The 21,797-nt window shown below is 42.2% G+C and overlaps 1 protein-coding gene across 4 annotated transcripts in view; it reads left to right on the top strand.

Annotated features, from left to right (window-relative positions):
* Positions 1-21,797, top strand: part of arhgap15 (Rho GTPase activating protein 15) — an 806,049-nt gene that overhangs the window by 486,892 nt on the left and 297,360 nt on the right. For all 4 annotated transcript variants that reach the window (XM_068034997.1, XM_068035000.1, XM_068034998.1 and 1 more), the window contains one exon: positions 7,143-7,265. In XM_068034997.1, the coding sequence (XP_067891098.1) occupies positions 7,143-7,265 (123 nt within the window). The remainder of the gene's footprint in view (positions 1-7,142; positions 7,266-21,797) is intronic.

Below are 21,797 nucleotides of genomic sequence, written 5' to 3'. Positions count from 1 at the left end.
TACATCATTTTTGTTGCTCTGCTCCTTATGTCGTGATAATATGATATTTGCCTTATGTGCAACATGAGCTAATTGCAATACGGCTATTAAATCAGCTCTTATTGGTTCTTAAAAGAAACCCAAAGATGGATAGCCTAAAGATAAATGAATACATGAAAGATCACAAAAATATTAAATTTAATTCTGGTACAAATATGTCAGATGACTTAGATATCCTGTAGTATCGATCAATAAAGTATTGAAATCATATTATGGTAGAGTTAACAATACAATATATCGGATTGCTTTGTGAATAAATGGGACTTTCAGGCTAGTGTTAAAAAAAAAATGGGCCTGCAGCTGAAGGCCACAAGTGTTGGTTCAGGTCTAGTGTTGGTAAAGTAGTATGTCAATACATGCTTTTATCTTATCTTTTCTTTGAACTTGAATATGCTTTTAATTAGAATTGAAGCAAGATTTCAAGTTGCATCAGCACCAAAATGTACTTCTGCTAAGTAATATATGTCCCCAGAACAGATAATAAAGAAGGAACTTGCATTTATATGATGCCTTTCACGTTCACAGGGTATCCCAAAACATTTCACAGCCAATGAGGTACTTTAGACGTGTAGTCACTGTTGTAATATAGGAAAACATGGCAGCCAATTTGCACATGGAAAGGTCTCTCAAACAGTAATGAGGTAAATGGCCAAATAATCTGCTTTTGCAATGTTGCTTGAGGGATAAATATTGGTCAGTAGACAAGGAGAACTTCCAGGTTCTTCTTCAATTTGCACCATGGGATCTCTTATATCTTTCTCAGTTTAATGTCTCATCGGAAACACAGCAACTCCAATAATGCATTACTGCATTGAAGTATCAACATGGATTATGTGCTAATGTCCCTGAAGTGAGTGGAACTTGAAACCATGACTCAGAGGTGAGTATGTTACCACTGAGCTGAGGCTGACACCTAAGAAATCACCTTGGTGTTTGACTAATACAGAGATAAACATGAGGAATGACCAGTTAAAAATAGAACAGTTGGTAAATTGACATGCAATGACACACCATTATGTAGCAGCATGCTGGAGTGAAGGAGTGTGGGCATTATGGTGCAATAATCTGTGAGTGAATGCTGCTTGCTGTTATAGCTCTGAGAGGTATTCAGAACAGATTGGGAGGGAAATTACATAGACTCATAGAAAGAATCGTAGAAAGTTTATGGCACAGAAAGAGGCCACTTGGCCCATTGTGTCTGCACCAGCCGAAAAAAAGAACCACCCAGCCTAATCCCACTTTCCAGCATTTGGTCCGTAGCCCTGAGGGTTAAGCCACTTGAGGTGCACATCCAGGCATCTTTTAAATGAGATGAAGTTTTCTGCCTCTACCACCCTTTCAGACAGTGAGCTCCAGACCCCTACCATCCTCTGGGTGGAAAAAAAAAATCCTCGGGCTGCATTTTACCAGCTCGCCGCCAAGATTTACTCTGCGGAGCCGCTGCGATATTTAGCATGGCAGCCCATTTACGTGGCCGGGACGGACCTGCCCTCTGACGTGGAGGGGGCGGGCGCTCCATCCCCGGCAACGGCATTCACCACCACCACTGCGCAGGCTCTAGTGCCATTTTTAAATGGCTTCAAGCCCTTACCTTGCATTAGAATTTTTAAAGTTACTGACATAAAATTAAAGTAAAAAATTTAATGAAAGATTGAAGTCCCTCTCCCACCCCCCCAATGACTAAACAACTTATTAATTGGCCTCTCCACTCAAAAGAACGTACACTGCAATCCCAAACCTTCCCTCCTCAAAGTTTATTACCTTTCACCTTCAATCCCTTCCCAACATCCCCTCCATCAATTGCAATAGTTCTCCCCGCTCCCCCCACTCACACACTGAAAACTTATCTCCTCCCCCCTCCCCACCAGTATCCTGCATAGGATCTCCGATCGGAGATCCAAAGGCATGGGAATCCCAGCAAGCGGCCGGAATTTGGCAGCGGGACGGCCGACGGGAGCAGGTAGGTCATTAATGCATTAATTTAAATATTTAAATTCTGCTCCCATCGCCAAGCGGTGGGGGGGGGTGCGCTGCCACGAGGCCTTGCCACCGCCAGTAATATGGAGCAGGGCCTTCCTGGCATCGAGACCCATGGGGAGTCTCTCCCTGAAGCATTTTCCAGGTTCCCTCGCCACGACCCCCTAAGTAAAATTCAGCCCCTCATCTCCCCTCTAATCCTTCTACCAATCATTTTAAATCTATACCCCCAGTCACTGACCCCACTGCTAAGGTAAATAGGCCCTTCCCATCCACTCTATCCAGGCCCCTCACAATTTTGTACATCTCAATCAAATCTCCCCTCAGCCTCCACTGTTCCAAGGAGTATAACCCCAGCCTATGTGACAGGACATCTATGTGCCTTTATATAGCATGCTGGCTTATAGGCAATGTTTGGTATTTATAATGGACTAGGTTCTATACTGTGAAAAGGTTAATGCTGCTTGTAAATGCCCCAGAGATCTCTTAAGTTTCTTTCTGTGTATAAGTACAAGGGCTCCTGTTGGGTTGACAGCAGCCATGATTTTTTTAACTGCTTTTTATTTCACTTCATACTGTGTAATAACAGGATAGCAAAGTCACATTTTCTGCCACTGATTTTGGAAACCCATGTTTAATTCCTTGTACAACTGTCCCATGTATAGTTGCAAATCAGACCTGAATAATACAGTTGGTTGACTTCTGTTTGATACAAAAATGAGATGTAAGTGGCCATAATCTGCCTTCTCCATTACTGTGGCATGTCATAAAATGATCTGCCGAAATATCACTGCCGTCTCCGAGAAGAGTACAATATATACATCAAAACGAAGTTGGAATGTCCAGAAATGGTTCATGCAGCATCCTCCCAAACCAAGCCAAAAGCCTGTGGGCTAAAGGAGGATATTCATTCACTTAAGAGGAGGGATACCAATAGGAGGATAAAGAGAAGGAGGCCTTTATTGCTTTAGGTATAATGTAAGGTTCAAACAATAATTTTGCTTTTGGTTTGCCAGACCACATACACGGTACTATATTTTTGAAAGATGTTTTTGCTGTTGATTATATGGCCTGAGAACTACATGTGATCAGCTGGACTCCAGGAGCTGGCTGCCATTTTCATATTCACGAGAAAGAAATTAAATCAGTTCAGCAAAATAGCAAGTTTCTAATTTGTGAGGGATTTATCACTTTGAATGCAGTATTTCCACAGCCAGACAGCACTTCACCAATTCCACAAGTTGTGGATAGTCCACATTCTTCACAAATGTATTTGTGGAGAAATTCAGAAGAATATGCTGGAAAAATACACATTTTAACAGAACCACAAAAATATATTATTATGAACCACACTTTGACTGTAACACATTGCTTTCTGGAAGAAACTGTGATGATTGAAAATTAATCAAAAAAAGGGACAGAGTAGGAGGTAAAATCGAGTGTTAAAAAAAGTAGTAGAAAACTAACCACATAATTTCAGTTATTAGCATGCATGTGCTGCCACCTCTGCTGATGGAACAGGACATACTTAGGGATGGTGATAGTGATGTCCGGGACATTGACTGTAAGTTATGATTCTGTGAGTATGACTATGTCAGGCTGTTGCTTGACTAGTCTGTGGGACAACTCTCCCAATTTTGGCACAAGCCCCCAGATGTTTGTAAGGAGGACTTTGCAGGGTTGTATGTGTCGTTCTCATTTCTGGTGCCTAAGACAAGGCCAAGTGGTTTATCTGATTTTATTCCTTTTTGACTTATCTGTAGCAGTTTGGTACAACTGATTGGCTTGTTAGGCCAGTTCAGAGGGCAGTTCAAGAGTCAACTACATTGCTGTGGGTCTGGAGTCACATGTAGGCCAGACCAGGTAAGGACAGCAGATTTCCTTCCCTAAAGGATATTAATGAGCCAGATGGGTTTTTACAAAAATCAATGGTGGTTTCATTACTGAGACTAATTTTTAATTTTTTTCATTAATTAATTGAATTTAAACTTCACTAGGTACCATGGTAAGATTTGAACCCATGCCCACAGGGAATTAACCTGGGCCTCTGGATTACTACAGTGACATTACCACTGTTCCACCATCTCCCATCTTGAGCACGATGTTTAGTTTTGGGTACTGCATCTCTGAAAAGATATATTGGCCTTGGAAAGAGGGCAGTGCAAATGCACCAGAATGATACTACGCTAAAAAGGTTAAATTATGAGGGCAGGTTGCATTAATTTGGCTTGTATTCCCTTGAGAGTAGCAGTTTGAGAGTGATATAACTGATGTGCTAAAACTGATAATAGGATTCGATAGAGTAAAGAGAAACTATTTCCTATAGTGGGGGAATCCAACGCAAGAGGGCATAATCTTAAAATTATAGCCAGGCCATTCAGGAGTGAAATCAGAATGCACTTCTTCATACAAAGGGTAATGGAAAATTGGAACACTCTCCGCTGTGGTTGCTGGGTTAATTGAAGCTTTCAAAACTGAGATCAATAGTTTTTTGTTGGAGAAGTGTATCGAGGGATGTGGAGCAAAGACAGGTAAATGGGGTTGAGGTACAGGTCAGATCAGCCGTGATCTAACTGAATGGCGGAACAGGCTCAAGGGGCTGAATGACCTATTCCTGTTTCTGTTATCTGTTCAGTGTGATATCTATTTTATGCCACTAGATGTCACTACTTCATAGCTACCATACCAATGGTTGGTAATGTAGAATAGAAACTATCTTCTATTTGTGATTTAACACAGACAAGTTTTCTTGGCCACATTACTTTTTACTCTAAGACTGAGAAATGTGGCAAATACTAGTCTGCACTCGCTACTCTTTCTGAACTCCTTAAAGCTGTTAAATTGCAGGTATCCTTCCTGTTGCAATAACATTTTGCAGTTTTCATTTGGCTGAGGCCAAGTCACTATTTATCATGAGTTTTATCTCAACTTTCAAGTTATCAAGATACTGGATTCTGAACAGAGTGCCCAATCTGCACTGGAATTTTTCCAATTTTTTTTTAAGAGGTTAAGGTATCAATTATAGTTAATACAGACCAAGAAAATAGGAAACCATCTGTTTTAAAATATATAACCTTGAAGTTGCACTGTGCACTATTCACATATGAACACTGTGCAGTTGTACGAAATTCCTCTGTGTTCCAGGATGGGCTAATCCATCTATGTTAATACCGCTTGCAATTTCAAGGCCTTATGCTAGAAACAAAATCAGACATTTCCCTTCACAAAGCATTCTTATATAATTGTTGGTGACACCATAAACCAATGTAGTAATATGAAGGGTGAGACAGGTCAGGCTGGCTTTGGTCTGACCTTCCCATTAAAGATATCTTTGCAATTGGCCAGAACGTCTCTGACTTAGAGAGGCGATACAAATCAACCAAAGTTTCTACAAATAAAAACAGAAAGTGCTGGAAATACTCAGCAGGTCAGGCAGCATCTGTAGAGAGAGAAGCAGAGTTAATGTTTCAGGTCTGTGATCTTTCATCTGAAATGGCAAAGATTAGAAAAGAACTAGGTTTTAAGCAAGTGAAGTGGGGGGGGGTGGGGGCGTGGGGGTGGTGTTTGATGGGAAAGAGAACAAAATGTAAGATGTATTATAGGGCAGAGGGCAGGAGAGGTTAAATAACAAAGCTATCTTGGACAAAGGCAAAGAGCATGTTAATGCTTGTGATGAAAGACAAAGCATTAGTCCAGAGAGAGTGTTAAGGGCAGAATAATGAGCAGCTCTGTCCATATGAAAAACAGGCACATAGCTTAAAAAAAAACAAAATAATTTTAAAAAGCAAAATATAAAAAAAGTCAGCCGTGCTTTGAAATTGTTGAGCTCAAGGTGGAGTCCGCAAGGCCGTAGAGTGCCTAATCGAAAGATTATGTGCTGCTCCTCAAGCTTGCACTGATGTTTACTGTAACACTGCAGCAGGCTAAGGACATAAATGTTGGCATGAGAGCAGGGGTGTGTGTTGAAATGGCAAGCAACCGGAAGCTCTGGGTCATGCTTTCGGACTGAGTGGAGGTGTTCCGCAAAGCCATAACCCAATCTGCGTTTGGTCTCCCCAATGTAGAGACGACTGCATTGTGAGCAGCGAATGCCATACACTAAATTGAAGGCAGTACAAGTAAATCACTGCTTCAACCGGAAGGAATGTTTGGGGCCTTGGATAGTGAGGAGAGAGGAGGTAAAAAGACAGGTATTACACTTCCTGCGATAGCATGGGAAGGTGCCGTGGGAAAGGGACGAGGTGTCGGGGTGATGGAGGAGTGGACCAGGGAGTCGCGGAGGGAACTATCCCTTTGGAATGCTGACAGGGGAGGGGAAGGCAAGATGTGGGCTTCACGCTGGAGGTGGCGGAAATGGCAGAGGATGATCCTTTGGAAGTGGAGGCTGATGGGGTGGAAAGTGAGGACAACCCTGTTGCAGTTCTGAGAAGGAGGGGAAGGGGTGAGGGCAGAAGTGCGGGAAATGGGTCGGACACGGTTGAGGGCCCTGTCAACCACAGTGGGGTGGGGGGGGGAATCCTCGGTTAAGGAAAAAGTAAGACATATCAGAAGTGCTGTTGTGGAAGGTTGTATCATCAGAACAGATGTATCGGAGACAGAGAAACTAGGAGAATGGGATGAAGTCCTGACAGGAAACAGCGTGTGCGCAAGTGTAGTCTAAGTTTCTACTCCTGATTGCTGGAACGTACATCTGTGTGAGCGTGTTGGGTCAGCCTTGGCCATGATTAAATAGCCTGCTGATGCCCAATGTCTATGCTAACACATGAAGAGTAGCTATTGGTGTGTGTTTCTGTAGAGTTGCTGGTGTAAGTTAAACTGTAGTCCAGGAAGAGTCAGCACTTCCAGAAGAAGAAGGAAGAAAATTTGAGGGGAGGAGGAAGTTTCAGCCTAGATTATTTCAAAAAGTGGGAGATCATGATGATCAAGACTTCTCAGTGTCTGCTACCGTTTTGGTATCTTTTGTGAACAAAAACTAATCTTTGGAAATTAGAGTTATTTTATACTACAAGCCAGAAATTCCTGATAAGTTTGTAGATCTTTACTTTTCAAAGTAATAATGTGTGTAAGTCACGGCTAGAAAGAATTGTTTCAATTGTGTGACATCAGTTTTATTCTTTCATCCCCAGTACTACGGCTGAACCACAGCTCATCAGACACCTCTGAGAAGAAAAGAGTTAAGAGCAGACTAAAAAAATTCATATCAAGACGACCTTCGTTGAAAACTTTACAAGAGAAAGGACTGATTAAAGGTAATGTGTTTGATCCTTAAGTGCAGTGGCTCTTCACTAAAATACTCTGATGTACCACAGCCTCTGATATAACATGCATTGTTTATGCATCATGACTGCTTCACTAATGGGTAAGCCATAGACAACTTATTTAAAAATAGACAAAGTTTTATGACAAGTGCCTTATGGACACTTGTGTTTGTGTTTCTGCTGCTTTTTCCATTTGTGGCAGTGTGTCACTACCACTAAAGGAAGGGAAAGAGGCTAACTTAATGCAATATCCAGACACTGCCACATTGATTATATTCCTTTTGAAGACAGCATGTCTGTCATGACCATCACACCATACTCCACCTTTGGGGGATGGTTGTAACTGAGGGCTGTAGTGCATTAGAACTCTATCCTTTCAACTTTTGGACGGGTTCAAATTCCATTTAGATTCATGAATATCTCTTGTCTCTGATAGTTGACCCATAAGGGCATGAATCCAAAGCATAAAGTGACTCATAATTCTGTACTAATTGCCAAAAAATTGGCCAAATGAGTTTTTTCATCTTCCCTAATATCTCCTTATGATATTCAATGTGATATCTAAATGTTTAAACTGGTAGATGAGCTGTCAATAAATAGGACTGCTTTGTCCTGGACAGTGTTGAGCACCTTGAGTGCTGTTGCATCTGCACACATCCAGCCAAGTGGAAGGATTTCTATCACATTCCTGGCGTACCTTAGTAATGGTGAAAAGGCTTTGGGGAGTTCAAACGTGAGCCACTCACTGTATAATACCAAGCATCTGATCTGTTTTAGTAGCCATAGCATTTATGATCAATAGAGACCCCTAACCTGTTGATGTGGGGAGCTCAGTGATGCAATGTCATCGAACTTACATTCAAAAATAGTGAAACCTTAATTTAGAATGAATTCACACCTATGTTCCCATTAACACATAACATGAGCGAGCGTAAGGAAATATTGTTGCCTTGGGCGTAATGGGCATGATGACTTCCACATGTATGCTTAGTGTTCTCATTATAAAAACAAGTGTTGACATGACTTCCCTCTGCCACCATTTTACCTTATGGATCAAATAATTCTGCTAATTTTTGATATCTGGTACAGTAATGTTATACAGAGCAATGTCATACTCCATATAAAACTAACTAGAATATGTTGCAAAATCATACAGTACTTTTTGAGGACATAGACAGGACACCACTTCACACCAGCACTCTGATCTCACTTCCAAATTTCCATGCAGCCCAGGAAGCATTAATATTCACCTACAATCTTTAGAATATTGGAAATAATTTGTTCATCAGCAAATGCAACAATAATACAGAAACAATTTGAATTTTCTGTTCCTTTAAAATGCACCACCAAAGAGAGAGTCCATATATGGTTTGCATTTAGACCCTGTTTTGCTGTTGTGGCACACAACACAATATATCTGTAGCACGTTAATAAGTTAGGTTTGCAGGAATATTTAGTTCTCTAAAATTAAACATTTAGCTGCTAGCATTTAATCTTTGTGAACTGAAGCTTCCAAAAATTATGAAGTGGCAATTGTCAGAAGCGCTGTTATTCATAATCTACAATAACAAATTGTATTTAAATATCATCTTTAACGCAATAAAATGTCGCAAAGCACTTCACAGAGACATTATAAAACAAGATATCACATTGAATATCATAAGGAGATATTAGGGAAGATGAAAAAAAAGCATTGTCAAAGAGGTAGGCTTGAAGGAGTGTTTTAAAGGAGGAAAGCGAGATAGAGAGGTGAAGAGGTTTAGGGAGGGAATTCCAGAGCTTAGGGCATAGGCACAACCACCACTGGTGGAGCAATTAAAATCGAGGATACTTAATAGGCCAGAATTAGAGGAGCGCAGCTATCTTGGAGGGTTGTAGGGTTGGAGAAGATGACAGAGATAGGGAGGGGCCAGGCCATGGAGAAACTTAGAAGCAAGGATGAGAATTTTAAAATGAGGCGTTGTTTAGCCGGGAACCAGTGTTGGTCAGCAAGAACAGGAGTGATGGGTAAACTGGATTTGGTGCAAGTAAGGATATGGGCAGCAGAGTTTTGGATGACCTCAAGTTTGCAAAGGATAGAACGTGGAAAACCAACCAGGAGTATGTTAAAATAGTCACGTCTGGAGGTAATACAGGCATGAATGAAGATTTCAGCAACAAAAGTGCTGAGGCAGGGGCAGAGATGGGCAATGTTACAAAGGTGAAAATAGGTGGTCTTAGTAATGACAGGATATGTGGTTGAAAGCTCATCTTGAGGTCAGTTATGACACCAAGGTTATGAACAGTCTGGTTCAGCCTCTGACAGTTTCTGGGGAGAGGGATGGAATGAATGGGGGTTCCTCTAAAGTTTCCCCGTTCCCTAGCCCTGAACCATGCCCTAGCCCTGAACTCGCATCTTTCTCTAGTTTCTCTTCTTATCCATGAAACACAGTTCCTGTACCCTTGACCCTATTCTCACTAAACTGCTGACCGTCCAACTTCCCTTTCTGGCTCCCATGTTATCCAATATTGATAACAGTTCTCTCTTCAGGTACTGACACCTCTCCTTCAAATCAGCCATCATTACCCCTCTAATCGAAATAAAAATGCCTAACCACTCCTGTTCTTGCAAACTACTTCCCCATCTCCAACCTCCCTTTCCTCTTCAAGTCATTGAAAATGTTGTAGCCTCCCAAATCAGTGCCCATCTTTCCTGGAACTCAATGTTTGAATCCCTCCAATCAGGTGTCTGCCCCACCACAGTACCAAAACAGCTCTCCTCAAAGTCACAAATTACATCTTATGTGACTGTGACAAAGGTAAATTATCCCTCCTCATCCTTGTCAACCTGTCTGCAGCCTTTGACATGGTTGACCACACCATCCTCCTCCAATGCCTCTCGATTGTCATCCAGCTGGGTGAGACTGCACTCCCAGGTTCCATTCTTATCTATCTAATCATAGCCAGAGAATCACCTGGAATGGCATCTCTTCCTGCTCCTGCACCATTATCTCTGGTGTCCCCCAAGGATCTATCCTTGGCCCCCTCCAATTTCTCATCTACTTGCTACTGTTCAGCAACACCATACAAAAGCACAGTGTCAGTTTCCACATGTACGCTAATGACACCCAGCTCTACCTCACCACCATCTCTATCAACACCTCCACTGTCCTAAATTTTCAGACTGTTTGTCTGAAAGCCAGGCGATCAGAAATTTCCTCCAACTAAATATTGGGAAAACCGCAACCATTGTCTTCAGTCCCTGCTACCGACTCCATCCCTCTCTTTGAAAATTGTGTGAGGTTTAGTCAGACTGTTCATGTTTGTTATATTTGACCCCAAGATGTGCTTCTGACCACGTATCTGCACTATTGCTAAAAGACCGCCTGTTTTCACCTCTGTAACATCGCCCAGTTCTGCCCTGCCTTAGTTCATTTGCTGCTGAAACCATTTCCCTACTGTTTTACCTCCAGGCTCATCTATTTCAATGCACTCCTTACTGGCCTCCCAAATTCTTACCCCTCTGTAAATTTGAGGTCATCCAAAACACCGTTACCCATGTCCTAACTTTCACCAAGTACCATTCACCCATCAACCAGGCACTCACTGACCTATGTTTGCTTCCATTTAAGCTATGTTCAGTTTTAAAATTCTTATTCTTGTTTACAACTCCATCCACGGTCTTGCCCCCTCCCTATCTTTGTAATCTCCTCCAGCCCTACAACCCTCTGAGATACCTGAATTCCTCTAATTCTGGCCCCTTGAGCATTCCCAAATTTACCCTCTCCATCATTGGTGGCCATACCTATAGCTGCTAAGGTCCTAAGCTCTGAAAATTTCCTCCCTAAACCTCTCAGCCTCCCTAACTCTCTTTCCTCCTTTAAGACACTCCTTAAAACCTACCTCATTGACCAATCTTTGTCATCTGCCCTAATATCTCCTTATGTGGCTCACTGTCAAATTTTGTTTTGTAATGTTCCAGTGAAGCAACATGGAATGTTTTGTTACATTAAAGGTATCCTATAAATACAAGTTGTTGTTACATGGGAAGGTGTTAAGTTTGGTATCGAAGAAATTTGCAATCAAACGGGCCAAAGGGACAACCTCATCCAAACATATTTTGAGAAGTGGGTTGATGGCCTTCTCCTCCTTAAAATATGTTACTGTGTCACTAACTGGTTGTAAAATTACATTCAAATGAGATTACCTTGTTCTTATTGGAAAACTATCACCGATATTATTAGCTCTGTTCACCCTTTTCCTTTGCATGGGGCTTCTCATCTGGCCATAGTTTTCTTCTGAAAACTACCTAAGAGTACACACATTCCTCAAGTTCCTCTACATTTTGGGACATGGGTGAAAAAAGGTATCACAGTCTGACCTAGTTAAGTGTATGATGCACTTAACTCAATATTGAGATCTTTGCTGTTTGACTGAAATAATATGGTCTGAAATTACCTCAGTTTCAAGCAATCAAATGCCATTTGTTTCCAAACACGTTTTGGCACTAAATTCGATGTTAATTAAAATGGGTTAGTCAGTTAGAATTGGTAGAGTAGATTATATCATTTAGAAAAAAGTAAAATTGGTGTTAAAATTAAAAAAAAATTGTTGACAGAACAGAAGGAAAAGGAAGCAAAAATGTAATGCCAATTAGTGTTTAGAACATAATTAAAATTATAATTTTAGTTTTTATTTGAATAGTTTAGGATCAATATTATTGTAATAAAGTGATTCCTCATGCTTGTATAGCTTTATTACTGGTATATTGGTGAGCCTAAAACAAGATTGGTCCATAGGACGCAGCCATTTACCTGGACTTAATGGCAGGATTGTTTTGGAGCTGTTCCTTTTCCAATGGAGCCAGGGGGCACCTCCAATTTTTTTCTAGGAGGGGCAAACCAACACTCTATTCCATCCTGCCCAGAACTCTTTGACTAAACTTCTGAGACTTATCATTGGAGCGGGGGATGAGAATGGTATCAGATGCACCCCCTAGTCCATTGGGGGCATATGAGTTGTATAACCTCTCATGATACCACAAACTTTGGTGGGATCTATAGGTGGGCACATCTCAGTACATACACTGAAATGGATTTTGAGGAAAAAATCCTGCTCATCTATCCATTACATTTAGTTTTATAAAGATGGATTCTAAGAAAACATCATTCTTTCCTTGTTCCTATATTAACCATGAAAAACATTTCCACAGAACATTTAAAAGTAGCGGAGTTCACATTTTCCTGTATACCTGAAATTAAAACATAACAAAACAAAACATGCCTGAAATGCACATCTGAAAAGAGAAAAGATACAGTCAGGTTTTGGGTGCAGGCCCTTTGCCAGAATCAGGAAAGTGAAAGATAAGCAAACCCTTTTATGCTATTGAACAATTGGAGAAAAGTTCAAATTCAGCTCTGCAAGTGATTTTCACAAAATAGCTTTAATAACCTTAATAGGGTGGCGCAGTGGTTAGCACCGCAGCCTCACAGCTCCAGCGACCTGGGTTCGGTTCTGGGTAGTGCCTATGCGGAGTTTGCAAGTTCTCCCTGTGACTGTGTGGGTTTCCGCCGGGTGCTCTGGTTTCCTCCCACAGCCAAAGACTTGCAGGTTGATAGGTAAATTGGCCATTGTAAATTGCCTCTGGTGTAGGTAGGTAGGTGGTAGGAGAATGGTGGTAGGGAATATGGGATTAATGTAGAATTAGTATAAATGGGTGGTTGTTGGTCAGCACAGACTCGGTGGGCTGAAGGGCCTGTTTCTGTGCCGTATCTCTCTATGACTCTATAACTGACAATTAAGTTTATCAGAAGGTTTGAAAGAGACGTTGGATAATAAATATATAAAAGTCATCTTGGTCAGGTAGTGAAGAGCAAAAGGTTGTGATATAAGCTCCCTAAGGCAGCAGAAGGCATGAAAAACGTCGGGAAAAAAAGTGAAAACAGCCCCAAACGAGAGGGAAAAGAAGTGGAATGATGTTGGGAGAAACAGTCAAGAAAAATGACCAGAGAGATACAGTCTGAAGTTGCTAAACTCAGTGTTCAGGCCAGTGATAGCCTGAAATAAACAGCAGCTGTGTTCCCTCCATGATTTATTAGTTAATATTGTATCATTTTCAAGCAGTTTGTCAAAGCACAACACATTAAAGAATATTCAGCCTATGTTAAGTAAATTGAGACATGTTAAAGGATAAACTGTGACTCAATTTTTGACAATCAACACAGGTGTGGATATTTTAACTTTATTTCACAAACCGCTTCAAAATTACTTTTTGTTCTATGGTGTACCTGATACTTTGACGTCAGTTTTATGAGTTCAAAATCAACTTGCACGATAATCTCTTCATTCGCCAACAATAATTTAAAAGTAGAACTGACAGTAAATAGGTTATTCCAATAAAATGTCGTGAACTTCTGAAACTGAAATAATCTGAATGCTTTATTACAGAAATACAAATGAAAGCAATATACTTTTCTTTTTATAGATTTAAATATAAGCCTATAAAGGTCTACCAATGTGAAAACTCCATCTTTAGAAACCTGGTTATAAATACTATTACAGTGAAAGCAATCTGTTGCCAATCTGGTCTGCAGTAGCTTGTGAATGATGTCAGGTGACATTTATGTACAGCTATTAGTGACAGGTCAGATAGCATCTCTGCACAGTAAGATATATTAGCGTAAAATCTGAGATGATTTAGTTTAGTTTGTCCATGGTTTTGTATTAATGCTATAACCATATCAATCATCTCATCCTCCCCTAATGAATAACAGCCACAAAATAAACTGCTGCAGGATTATTTCCCTTAAAATGCCTGTTGATTTTCCATACTTAAATATTGACTAACTGTCTACACTTGATGTATGATTTACTGGGTTGATGCAGCCTACTGTTAGTCCTTAAGTATGAATTTTACTTTTTCAGCCAATTCAGAATAACTGCACATTTCATGATATATTAAAATTGACTGCTTAAATGGACTCAGTGTGGGAGTTTCATTGGGTTTAAATTGATAACAGCTGGGCAGCCAAACAGATTAAGCATGTATGAACTGAGAATAAAACCCCATTCCCTCTGCAAACAGCATTCTGTTCCACAAAAGAATGAAGAGGAACTATTGAATTATTAAAGCTGAGATTGAGAGTTTTTGACTAATCAGAAGCACTAATTGATTATTTAGGATATAAAATACTAGCATTGTGTGGGAGCATGTTGGAAAAAATAGATCAGTGACTGAGATATTCATTAGCAAGGTTTTCACTCTTCCACTTCATTCTATCATCTCTCTCTCTATCTTCCCCATTCCAGCTTTTCATATCATTCTGTGTTTTATTGATCAACTCTGGACTATCATTTCTGGTTCCTCATTAATAGCAAATACACTTTGCAACAAACACTTTCTCTTTCCTGTATCTTCACTGTTCTAAAATGAAAACTTATCAAATAGTGTCGTAATCTAGTTGTCGAGGAAGCAGAACTTAAGAACATAAGAAATAGAAGCAGGAGTAGAGTTCCTCAATTTTGTGTAAAAAGTGATGAAGCAGGTTTATCCCAAAACTGGCATCTCCACCAAGGTCATGAGCATCAAGAACTCCTTTGTGAATGATATCTTCGAGCACAGTGTGTGTGAAGCTTCACTCCAGGCTCATTACAGCAAGCCCTCAACCATTATGCCAGGGAGATCCAGACTACTTCACACTTCCTGCTGCCTGGGAGCTCCCAAGCATACCATTTAGGAAAGAACAAGGACTGTGACCAGGTACACCAGTTCTATGTAAAACTCCACAGATCTCAAAAGTGTGGAACCTCTTATTCATTGGTCTTCAATTCCAGTTTCTCAATTCAAAAGCATGATGAGACCTCAGCTATCACTTTTAATGTTTGTCTAGTTTTACAATCAGGTGAACATAGAACAGTACAGCACAGTACAGGCCCTTTGGCTCACGATGTCGTGCCAACCCTTTAACCTACTCTAAGATCAAACTACCTACATACCCTTCATTCTACTATCATCCATGTACCTATCCAAGAGTCGCTTAAATGTCCCTAATGTATCTGCTTCTACTACCACCGCTGGCAGTGCATTCCACGCACCCACCACTCTCTGTGTAAAGAACCTACCTCTGACATCTCCCCTAGAAGAGGGGTCACAGGCTCTCCTCTTGTCCTCCTCCTTGTTTGGCCGCAACAGGTTTTTTTTTAAAACAATGGATGTGCTTACCACTTCATTGAGTGTTTTACCTTTTACCTTTGTTGTGATCATAAAGAACCAATCGGACAGGTTTTAGTTTAGTTTAGAGATACAGCACTGAAACAGGCCCTTCGGCCCACCGAGTCTGTGCCGACCATCAACCACCCATTTATACTAATCCTACACTAATCCCATATTCCTATCACATCCCCACCTGTCCCTATATATTTCCCTGCCACCTACCTATACTAGGGTCAATTTATAATGGCCAATTAACCTATCAACCTGCAAGTCTTTGGCATTTGGTTTTCTTGAGGTTAAACAAGAAAGAGGTGAGTTTATTGTACTTAAAAAAATAAACCCGATCCAGATAAAATAATAACACTATGCTACACTTTCACTCACACATGCACACGAGAATCACACACACAGAGTACAGAGTGATAAGAAATGGTTTGGATTGGATTAGAGTCCAGAGCAAGTAAAAATTAATATACAGTCTGTGGGGGTCAGGTAATTCTGTTGTCTTCTGGCTGAAGTTGTGATCTTGAAGTCTTTGGCTGGTTGAAGTGTACTTTGTGCCTGGCCCACCTGGCTCAGGGTTGGCTTGGAGACAGGTCTGTAGGTGGCTTTCTTCCCCTGGGGACTCTGCAGGTAGTAATCTACAGGCTTGGATGGTCTGCAGTCATAGACTTTCAAACTTGCAATGTTATCTGGAGAGAGAGAGACACACACAGCCCCACTGAAGTTCTGCTTGGTTAGCACTCGATGCTTGTCTGCTTCAAAGTCTCAGGAGCATGTCAGCTGTGTGTAACAAAACTCCCAGTTTTACACAGCCTGGGGAAACTGTCACATGGTCCTCTCAATCCCCTTTGTTTTTAATGAGGTCCAAAGTCTAAAACCCAAACCCCACTCAAGTGGTTTTGTGTGTGTTTACCCCAGGAGGGACGTCTTCACTCACGAATGCCTCAAGATGGCTTTGAATGTCCCGCTAATGAGAGTGTTCTGGATAATCTACTCAGTTATCCAAAGCATTGTCCTGGATGGGATACTTGTTAGACATGTGTCTTTATTTCGATGTCCTGGAATGTGAGGTATTTCAGATGCAAATTGTGGTGGCCATCTTGCCTGCCAGCTTTTTAAAAGTTATCCGTAGGATCTCAGCTCCTTTTTAAAAGTTTAATGTTAGTTTCCAACCAATGAATTAAAAATCCTCATTTGATATAGCATGTTTTCTTGACACTAGCGTATCACAGAATTACAGAATCGTTACAGTGCAGAAGGAGGCCATTCGGCCCATCATGTTCACACCAGCTCTCTTGAAAGAGCAATTCCCTCAGTTCCATTCCCTCGCCTTCTCCCCATAACCCTGCACATTCTTCCTTTTCATATAAATGTCTAATTCCCTTTTGAATGCTTCAATTGAACCTGCCTGCACCACGTTCTCAGGCAGCGCATTCCAGACCCTTAACCACTCGCTGCGTGAAAAAGATTTTCCTCATGTCACTTTTTCTTCTCTTACCAAATACCTTAAATCTGTGCCCTCTCATTCTTGATCCTTTCATGACTGGGAACAGTTTCTCTCTATCTATTTTGTCCAGAGCCCTCATGATTTTGAATACCTCTATCACATCACCTCTCAGCCTTCTCTTCTCCAAGGGAAACAGTCCTAACTTCTCCAATCTATCTTCATAACTGGAATTCCCTATCCCTAGAACTATTCTTGTGAATCTTTTCTGTACTCTGTCCAATGCCCTCACGTCTTTCCTAAAATGTGACACCCAGAACTGGACACAATACTCCAGCTGAGGCCGAACTAGTGTCTTCTACAAGTTCAACATAACTTCCTGCATTTGATCAGGATAATGTAAGATATATATTGTTCCTAATGTGAAGTTCCAGTAACCTGACCATACAGTTATTCAAATGAAGTATAGCACTTCAGGTTTTGCGTTCTGTGCATATTATGAGATCACTGGTAAATTTATTGGAGGCCTGTAATTCACCCTTTGCAGAGCAGATTTTGAAAGAGCAGCCATCAGCTAACAATATACTTAAATGACAAGTAATTCTACTAAAACTTTACCATCTTTAATCTTCGTCTTGAGCTTTATAGCCTAAATTACATTGCTACACTCTCATAAAATGAACTGTATCACTAATTGATATAATACGTTAAAAAATAATGTGAGGGGTCTGGCTGAGTTTCAGCTTCTGACATCATGGAATGGTCTGTTGCCATTGTGAGAGCAACTTAAGGTGGAACTATAATAAAAGCAAAATACTGCGGATGCTGGAAATCTGAAATAAAAACAAGAAATGCTGGAAATACTCAGCAGGTCTGGCAGCATCTGTGGAGAGAGAAGCAGAGTTAACGTTTTGGGTCAGTGAACCTTCTTCGGAACTGGCAAATATTAGAAATGTCAAAGGTTATAAGCATGTAAAGCGGGGGTGGGGCAAGAGATAACAAAGGAGACAGTGTAGCTAGGACAAGGTCACAGAATAGCTGACCGGAAGGTCATGGAGCAAAGGCAAACAATATGTTAATGGTCTGTTGAAAGACAAAGCATTAGTACAGATAGGGTATTAACGGACTGAAGATTGAACAGCAGCAAGTACAAACGTGAAAAGAAAGTGGGTAAGCAAACTGAGCAAACTATGATGAAATAAAATAAACATACAAAAAAAAGTAAAAAATGTAAAAAATTAAAAAATAACAAAAAAAAAAGTAAAATGGGGAACCCGTCATGCTCTGAAATTATTGAACTCAATCGGTAAATGAGATGCTGTTCCTCGAGCTTGCGTTGATGTTCACTGGAACACTGCAGCAAGCCCAGGATGGAGATGTGAGCATGAGAGCAGGGGTGTGTGTTGAAATGGCAAGCAACTGGAAGCTCAGGGTCCTGCTTGCGGACTGAGTGGAGGTGTTCCGCAAAACGGTCACCCAGTCTGCGTTTGGTCTCCCCAATGTAGAGGAGACCACATGGTAAGCGGCGAATACAGTATACTACATTGAAAGAAGTACAAGTAAATCGCAGCTTCACCTGAAAGGAGTGTTTGTGGCCTGGGATAGTGAGGAGAGAGGAGGTAAATGGGCAGGTATGACACCTCCTGCGATTGCAGGGGAAGGTGCCAAGGGAAGGGGACGAGGTGGTGGGGGTAATGGAGGAGTGAACCAGGGTGTCGTGGAGGGAACGATCCCTTTGAATGCTGACAGGGGAAGGGAGGGCAAGATGCGTGTGGTAGTGACATCACGCTAGAGGTGGTGGAAATGGCTGAGGATGATCCTTTGGATATGGAGGCTGATGGGGTGGAAAGTGAGGACAAGGGGAACCCTGTCACGGTTCTGGGAGGAAGGGGAAGGGGTGAGGGTAGAGGTGCGGGAAATGGGCCGGACACGGTTGAGGGCCCTGTCAACAACAGTGGTGGAGGAATCCTAAGTTGAGGAAAAAGGAAGACATATCAGAAGCGCTGTCATGGAAGGTAGCATCATCAGAGCAGATGTGTCGGAGACGGAGAAACTGGGAGAATGGAATGGAGTCCTTACAGGAGGCAGGGTGTGAAGAAGTGTAGTCGAAGTAGCTGTGGGAGTCGGTGGGCTTATATTGGAACTGTACTCTGGCAGTGCTTTAATTGGAAGAGCTGCCCTCATCGCAAAAACTGCAAAGGAGAAAGGGATAATTCTTCATCTTCACCACATGGGCTGTAACCTGGCTGAGTGGATCACTTGCCTGTTATAGAAACCATCTGACTTTCACCTTTCAGTGGCTCAGTAATAGCACTTTTGCCTATGAGTTAGACGATTGTGGGTTTAATTCCCACACTAGAGACTTGAGTGCACAATCTAGTACTGCTGCACTGCCAGAGATAAGGTCTTTCTTTTAGATGTTAAAACTAGGCTCCATCTGCCCTTTCAGGTGGCTACAGAAGAGTCCATGGCACTATTTGAAGAACAGGGAGAACTCTCGTTGCCCTAGCCAATATTTATCCCTCAATCAATAGTATTAAAGCATATTATCTCATCATTATCTCATTGCTTTTTTCTCAGGCATTGCTGTGCACAAATTGGTTGTTATGTTTCCACATTACAACGATGACTACAATTCGAAAGTACTTAATTGACAGAAGAGCACTTTGTGATATCCTGAGGTCATAAAAGGCACTTTCTTTCTGTCTGTTCTTTTTCTATACTAGACAGGTGATCTGCTCCACGAGATTACCTCTCATATGGTGAACATTTTTCCCAACGAGTCCCCAAAAAATTTGCAACTTCACCCTCTCACGCGCAGACACACACGTGCGCGCACACACAAGAGAAGATAGATATTAAAAGATAGCATTCATTTAGGTCTGATGGTATGAACAAAGAGTTCATTGTGAAACCTTGTTTGTTTCCCCAGGAGGAAGATTTAATAATGGTGCAGGCCTGTTTTTCCTTTTTCCTGGTTCACCAATGTCAAATTTTGGCAAGTTTAAGGTGAACAGATGCTTTGCTGCAGGCTTCTTTGGTTATATCTCAGTCACAGTCAATGGCAACAATCCTCTTACAGTTGCTCAGGAAGGGAGTCAAGGTCACCTTTCATCTCTGCCTCTAGGTAGTTTAAAGATGCTTTTCTGGCAGGGTCCTTCTTCTTGCTGGGATGGGTGTCTCTTCCTTCTAGCTTCTGGCTTTCTGGCACAGAAAATGGCTCTGATTAAAACTCCTTATCAGAGACTTGGACTGGGATTTTACCCTCGGCGGATGGGAGCCGTCCACCGAATGAAAAGTCGGTGGTGAACCCACTTCCACCTGGCCTGGGGATCTGACCTGTATTTTGAGGGTCCCCGGGCTTTAATTAGTCTGAGGCGGGTGGGAGGTCCCGCTTAATAGAGCTGCCGGCCTGTCAGTGGCCTGGCAGCTCTCTGTCCCAGCAGCGCCAGCGGGAGCGTTGGCCACTGATGGGACTGCATCCAGCATCACAAAGAAGATGTCGGGGGAACCCCGGAACGCAGGTATGTTTTTGTTGCCTTGCCGGGGTGATCGGTCGGGCCCCGGTGAGGCAAGGGTGATCAAATGGGGGGACAGAGAGCGTGTTGTGTGCTGGGGGTGTTTGGGTCATCGGGGGCGGCTCTCTGTTGGGCACAGGGTGCCTAATCATGAGGGCCCGCCCAGGCTGTCAGAAAGCCACCTGCTTTTGTCAGGCAGCTTTTCCCGGGTCTAGGATGCCCACTTGCCATGTGTAAAATCTGTGTAGGGGCAGGCGAAGGCCCTGATGTGGCCGTTAACTGGCCACTAAGGGCCTTGATTGGCCTGGGGCGGTCAGGCCATTTTTACACAGGGCGGCGGTGGCGGGAGCGGGTCGGGAAATCCCCCAGAGCCTCCTGCTCCATTTTACGCCGCCTCCCGCCACAGTGGCACAGTGGTTCGCACCGCAGCCTCACAGCTCCAGCGACCCAGGTTCAATTCTTGGTACTGCCTGTGTGGAGTTTGCAAGTTCTCCCTGTGTCTGCGTGGGTTTCCTCCGGGTGTTTAGTTTATTTTTTTGTTTAGAGACACAGCACTGAAACAGGCCCTTCAGCCCACCGAGTCTGTGCCGACCATCAACCACCCATTTATACTAATCCTACACTAATCCCATATCCCTACCACATCCCCACCTGTCCCTATATTTCCCTACCACCTACCTATACTAGGGGCAATTTATAATGGCCAATTAACCTATCAACTTGCAAGTCTTTGGCATGTGGGAGGAAACCGGAGCACCCGGAGGAAATCCACGCAGACACAGGGAGAACTTGCAAGTTCCACACAGGCAGTACCCAGAATTGAACCCGGGTTGCTGGAGCTGTGAGGCTGCGGTGCTAACCACTGCGCCACTGTGCCGCCCTCCGGTTTCCTCCCACAAGCCAAAAGACTTGCAGGTTGATAGGTAAATTGGCCATTATAAATTGCCCCTAGTATAGGTAGGTGGTAGGGAAATATAGGGACAGGTGGGGATGTGGTAGGAATATGGGATTAGTGTAGGATTAGTATAAAAATGGGTGGTTGATGGTCGGCACAGACTCAGTGGGCCGAAGGGCCTGTTTCAGTGCTGTATCTCTAAACTAAACTAAACTAAACTAAACATCCCACTCTTTGGGGGGTGGGGGCGTAAAATTCAGCCCTTGGTTTCCATCAGGTGACCAAAGTTTCTCTCCCATTGTGTTTTCATAAATGGTGTGACCAATGGGTTTGGATGTTGCTCAACTATATGCCATCTTGATAAAGTGGTGTTTTTTCATACCCTTTATCTTGAGTTTAAGTCCGGAGTCTCCATATCTGCAAAGTCATTGTTAGCTCCAACTTGTTGAACAGGGTAGCCATTAACTTTGGG

This window comes from Heterodontus francisci, chromosome 7 (genome assembly GCF_036365525.1).
Source record: "Heterodontus francisci isolate sHetFra1 chromosome 7, sHetFra1.hap1, whole genome shotgun sequence".
Lineage (NCBI taxonomy): Eukaryota > Metazoa > Chordata > Chondrichthyes > Heterodontiformes > Heterodontidae > Heterodontus > Heterodontus francisci.
The sequence above is the reverse complement of the archived record's forward strand: the minus strand, read 5'-3'. Positions and strand labels throughout refer to the sequence as shown.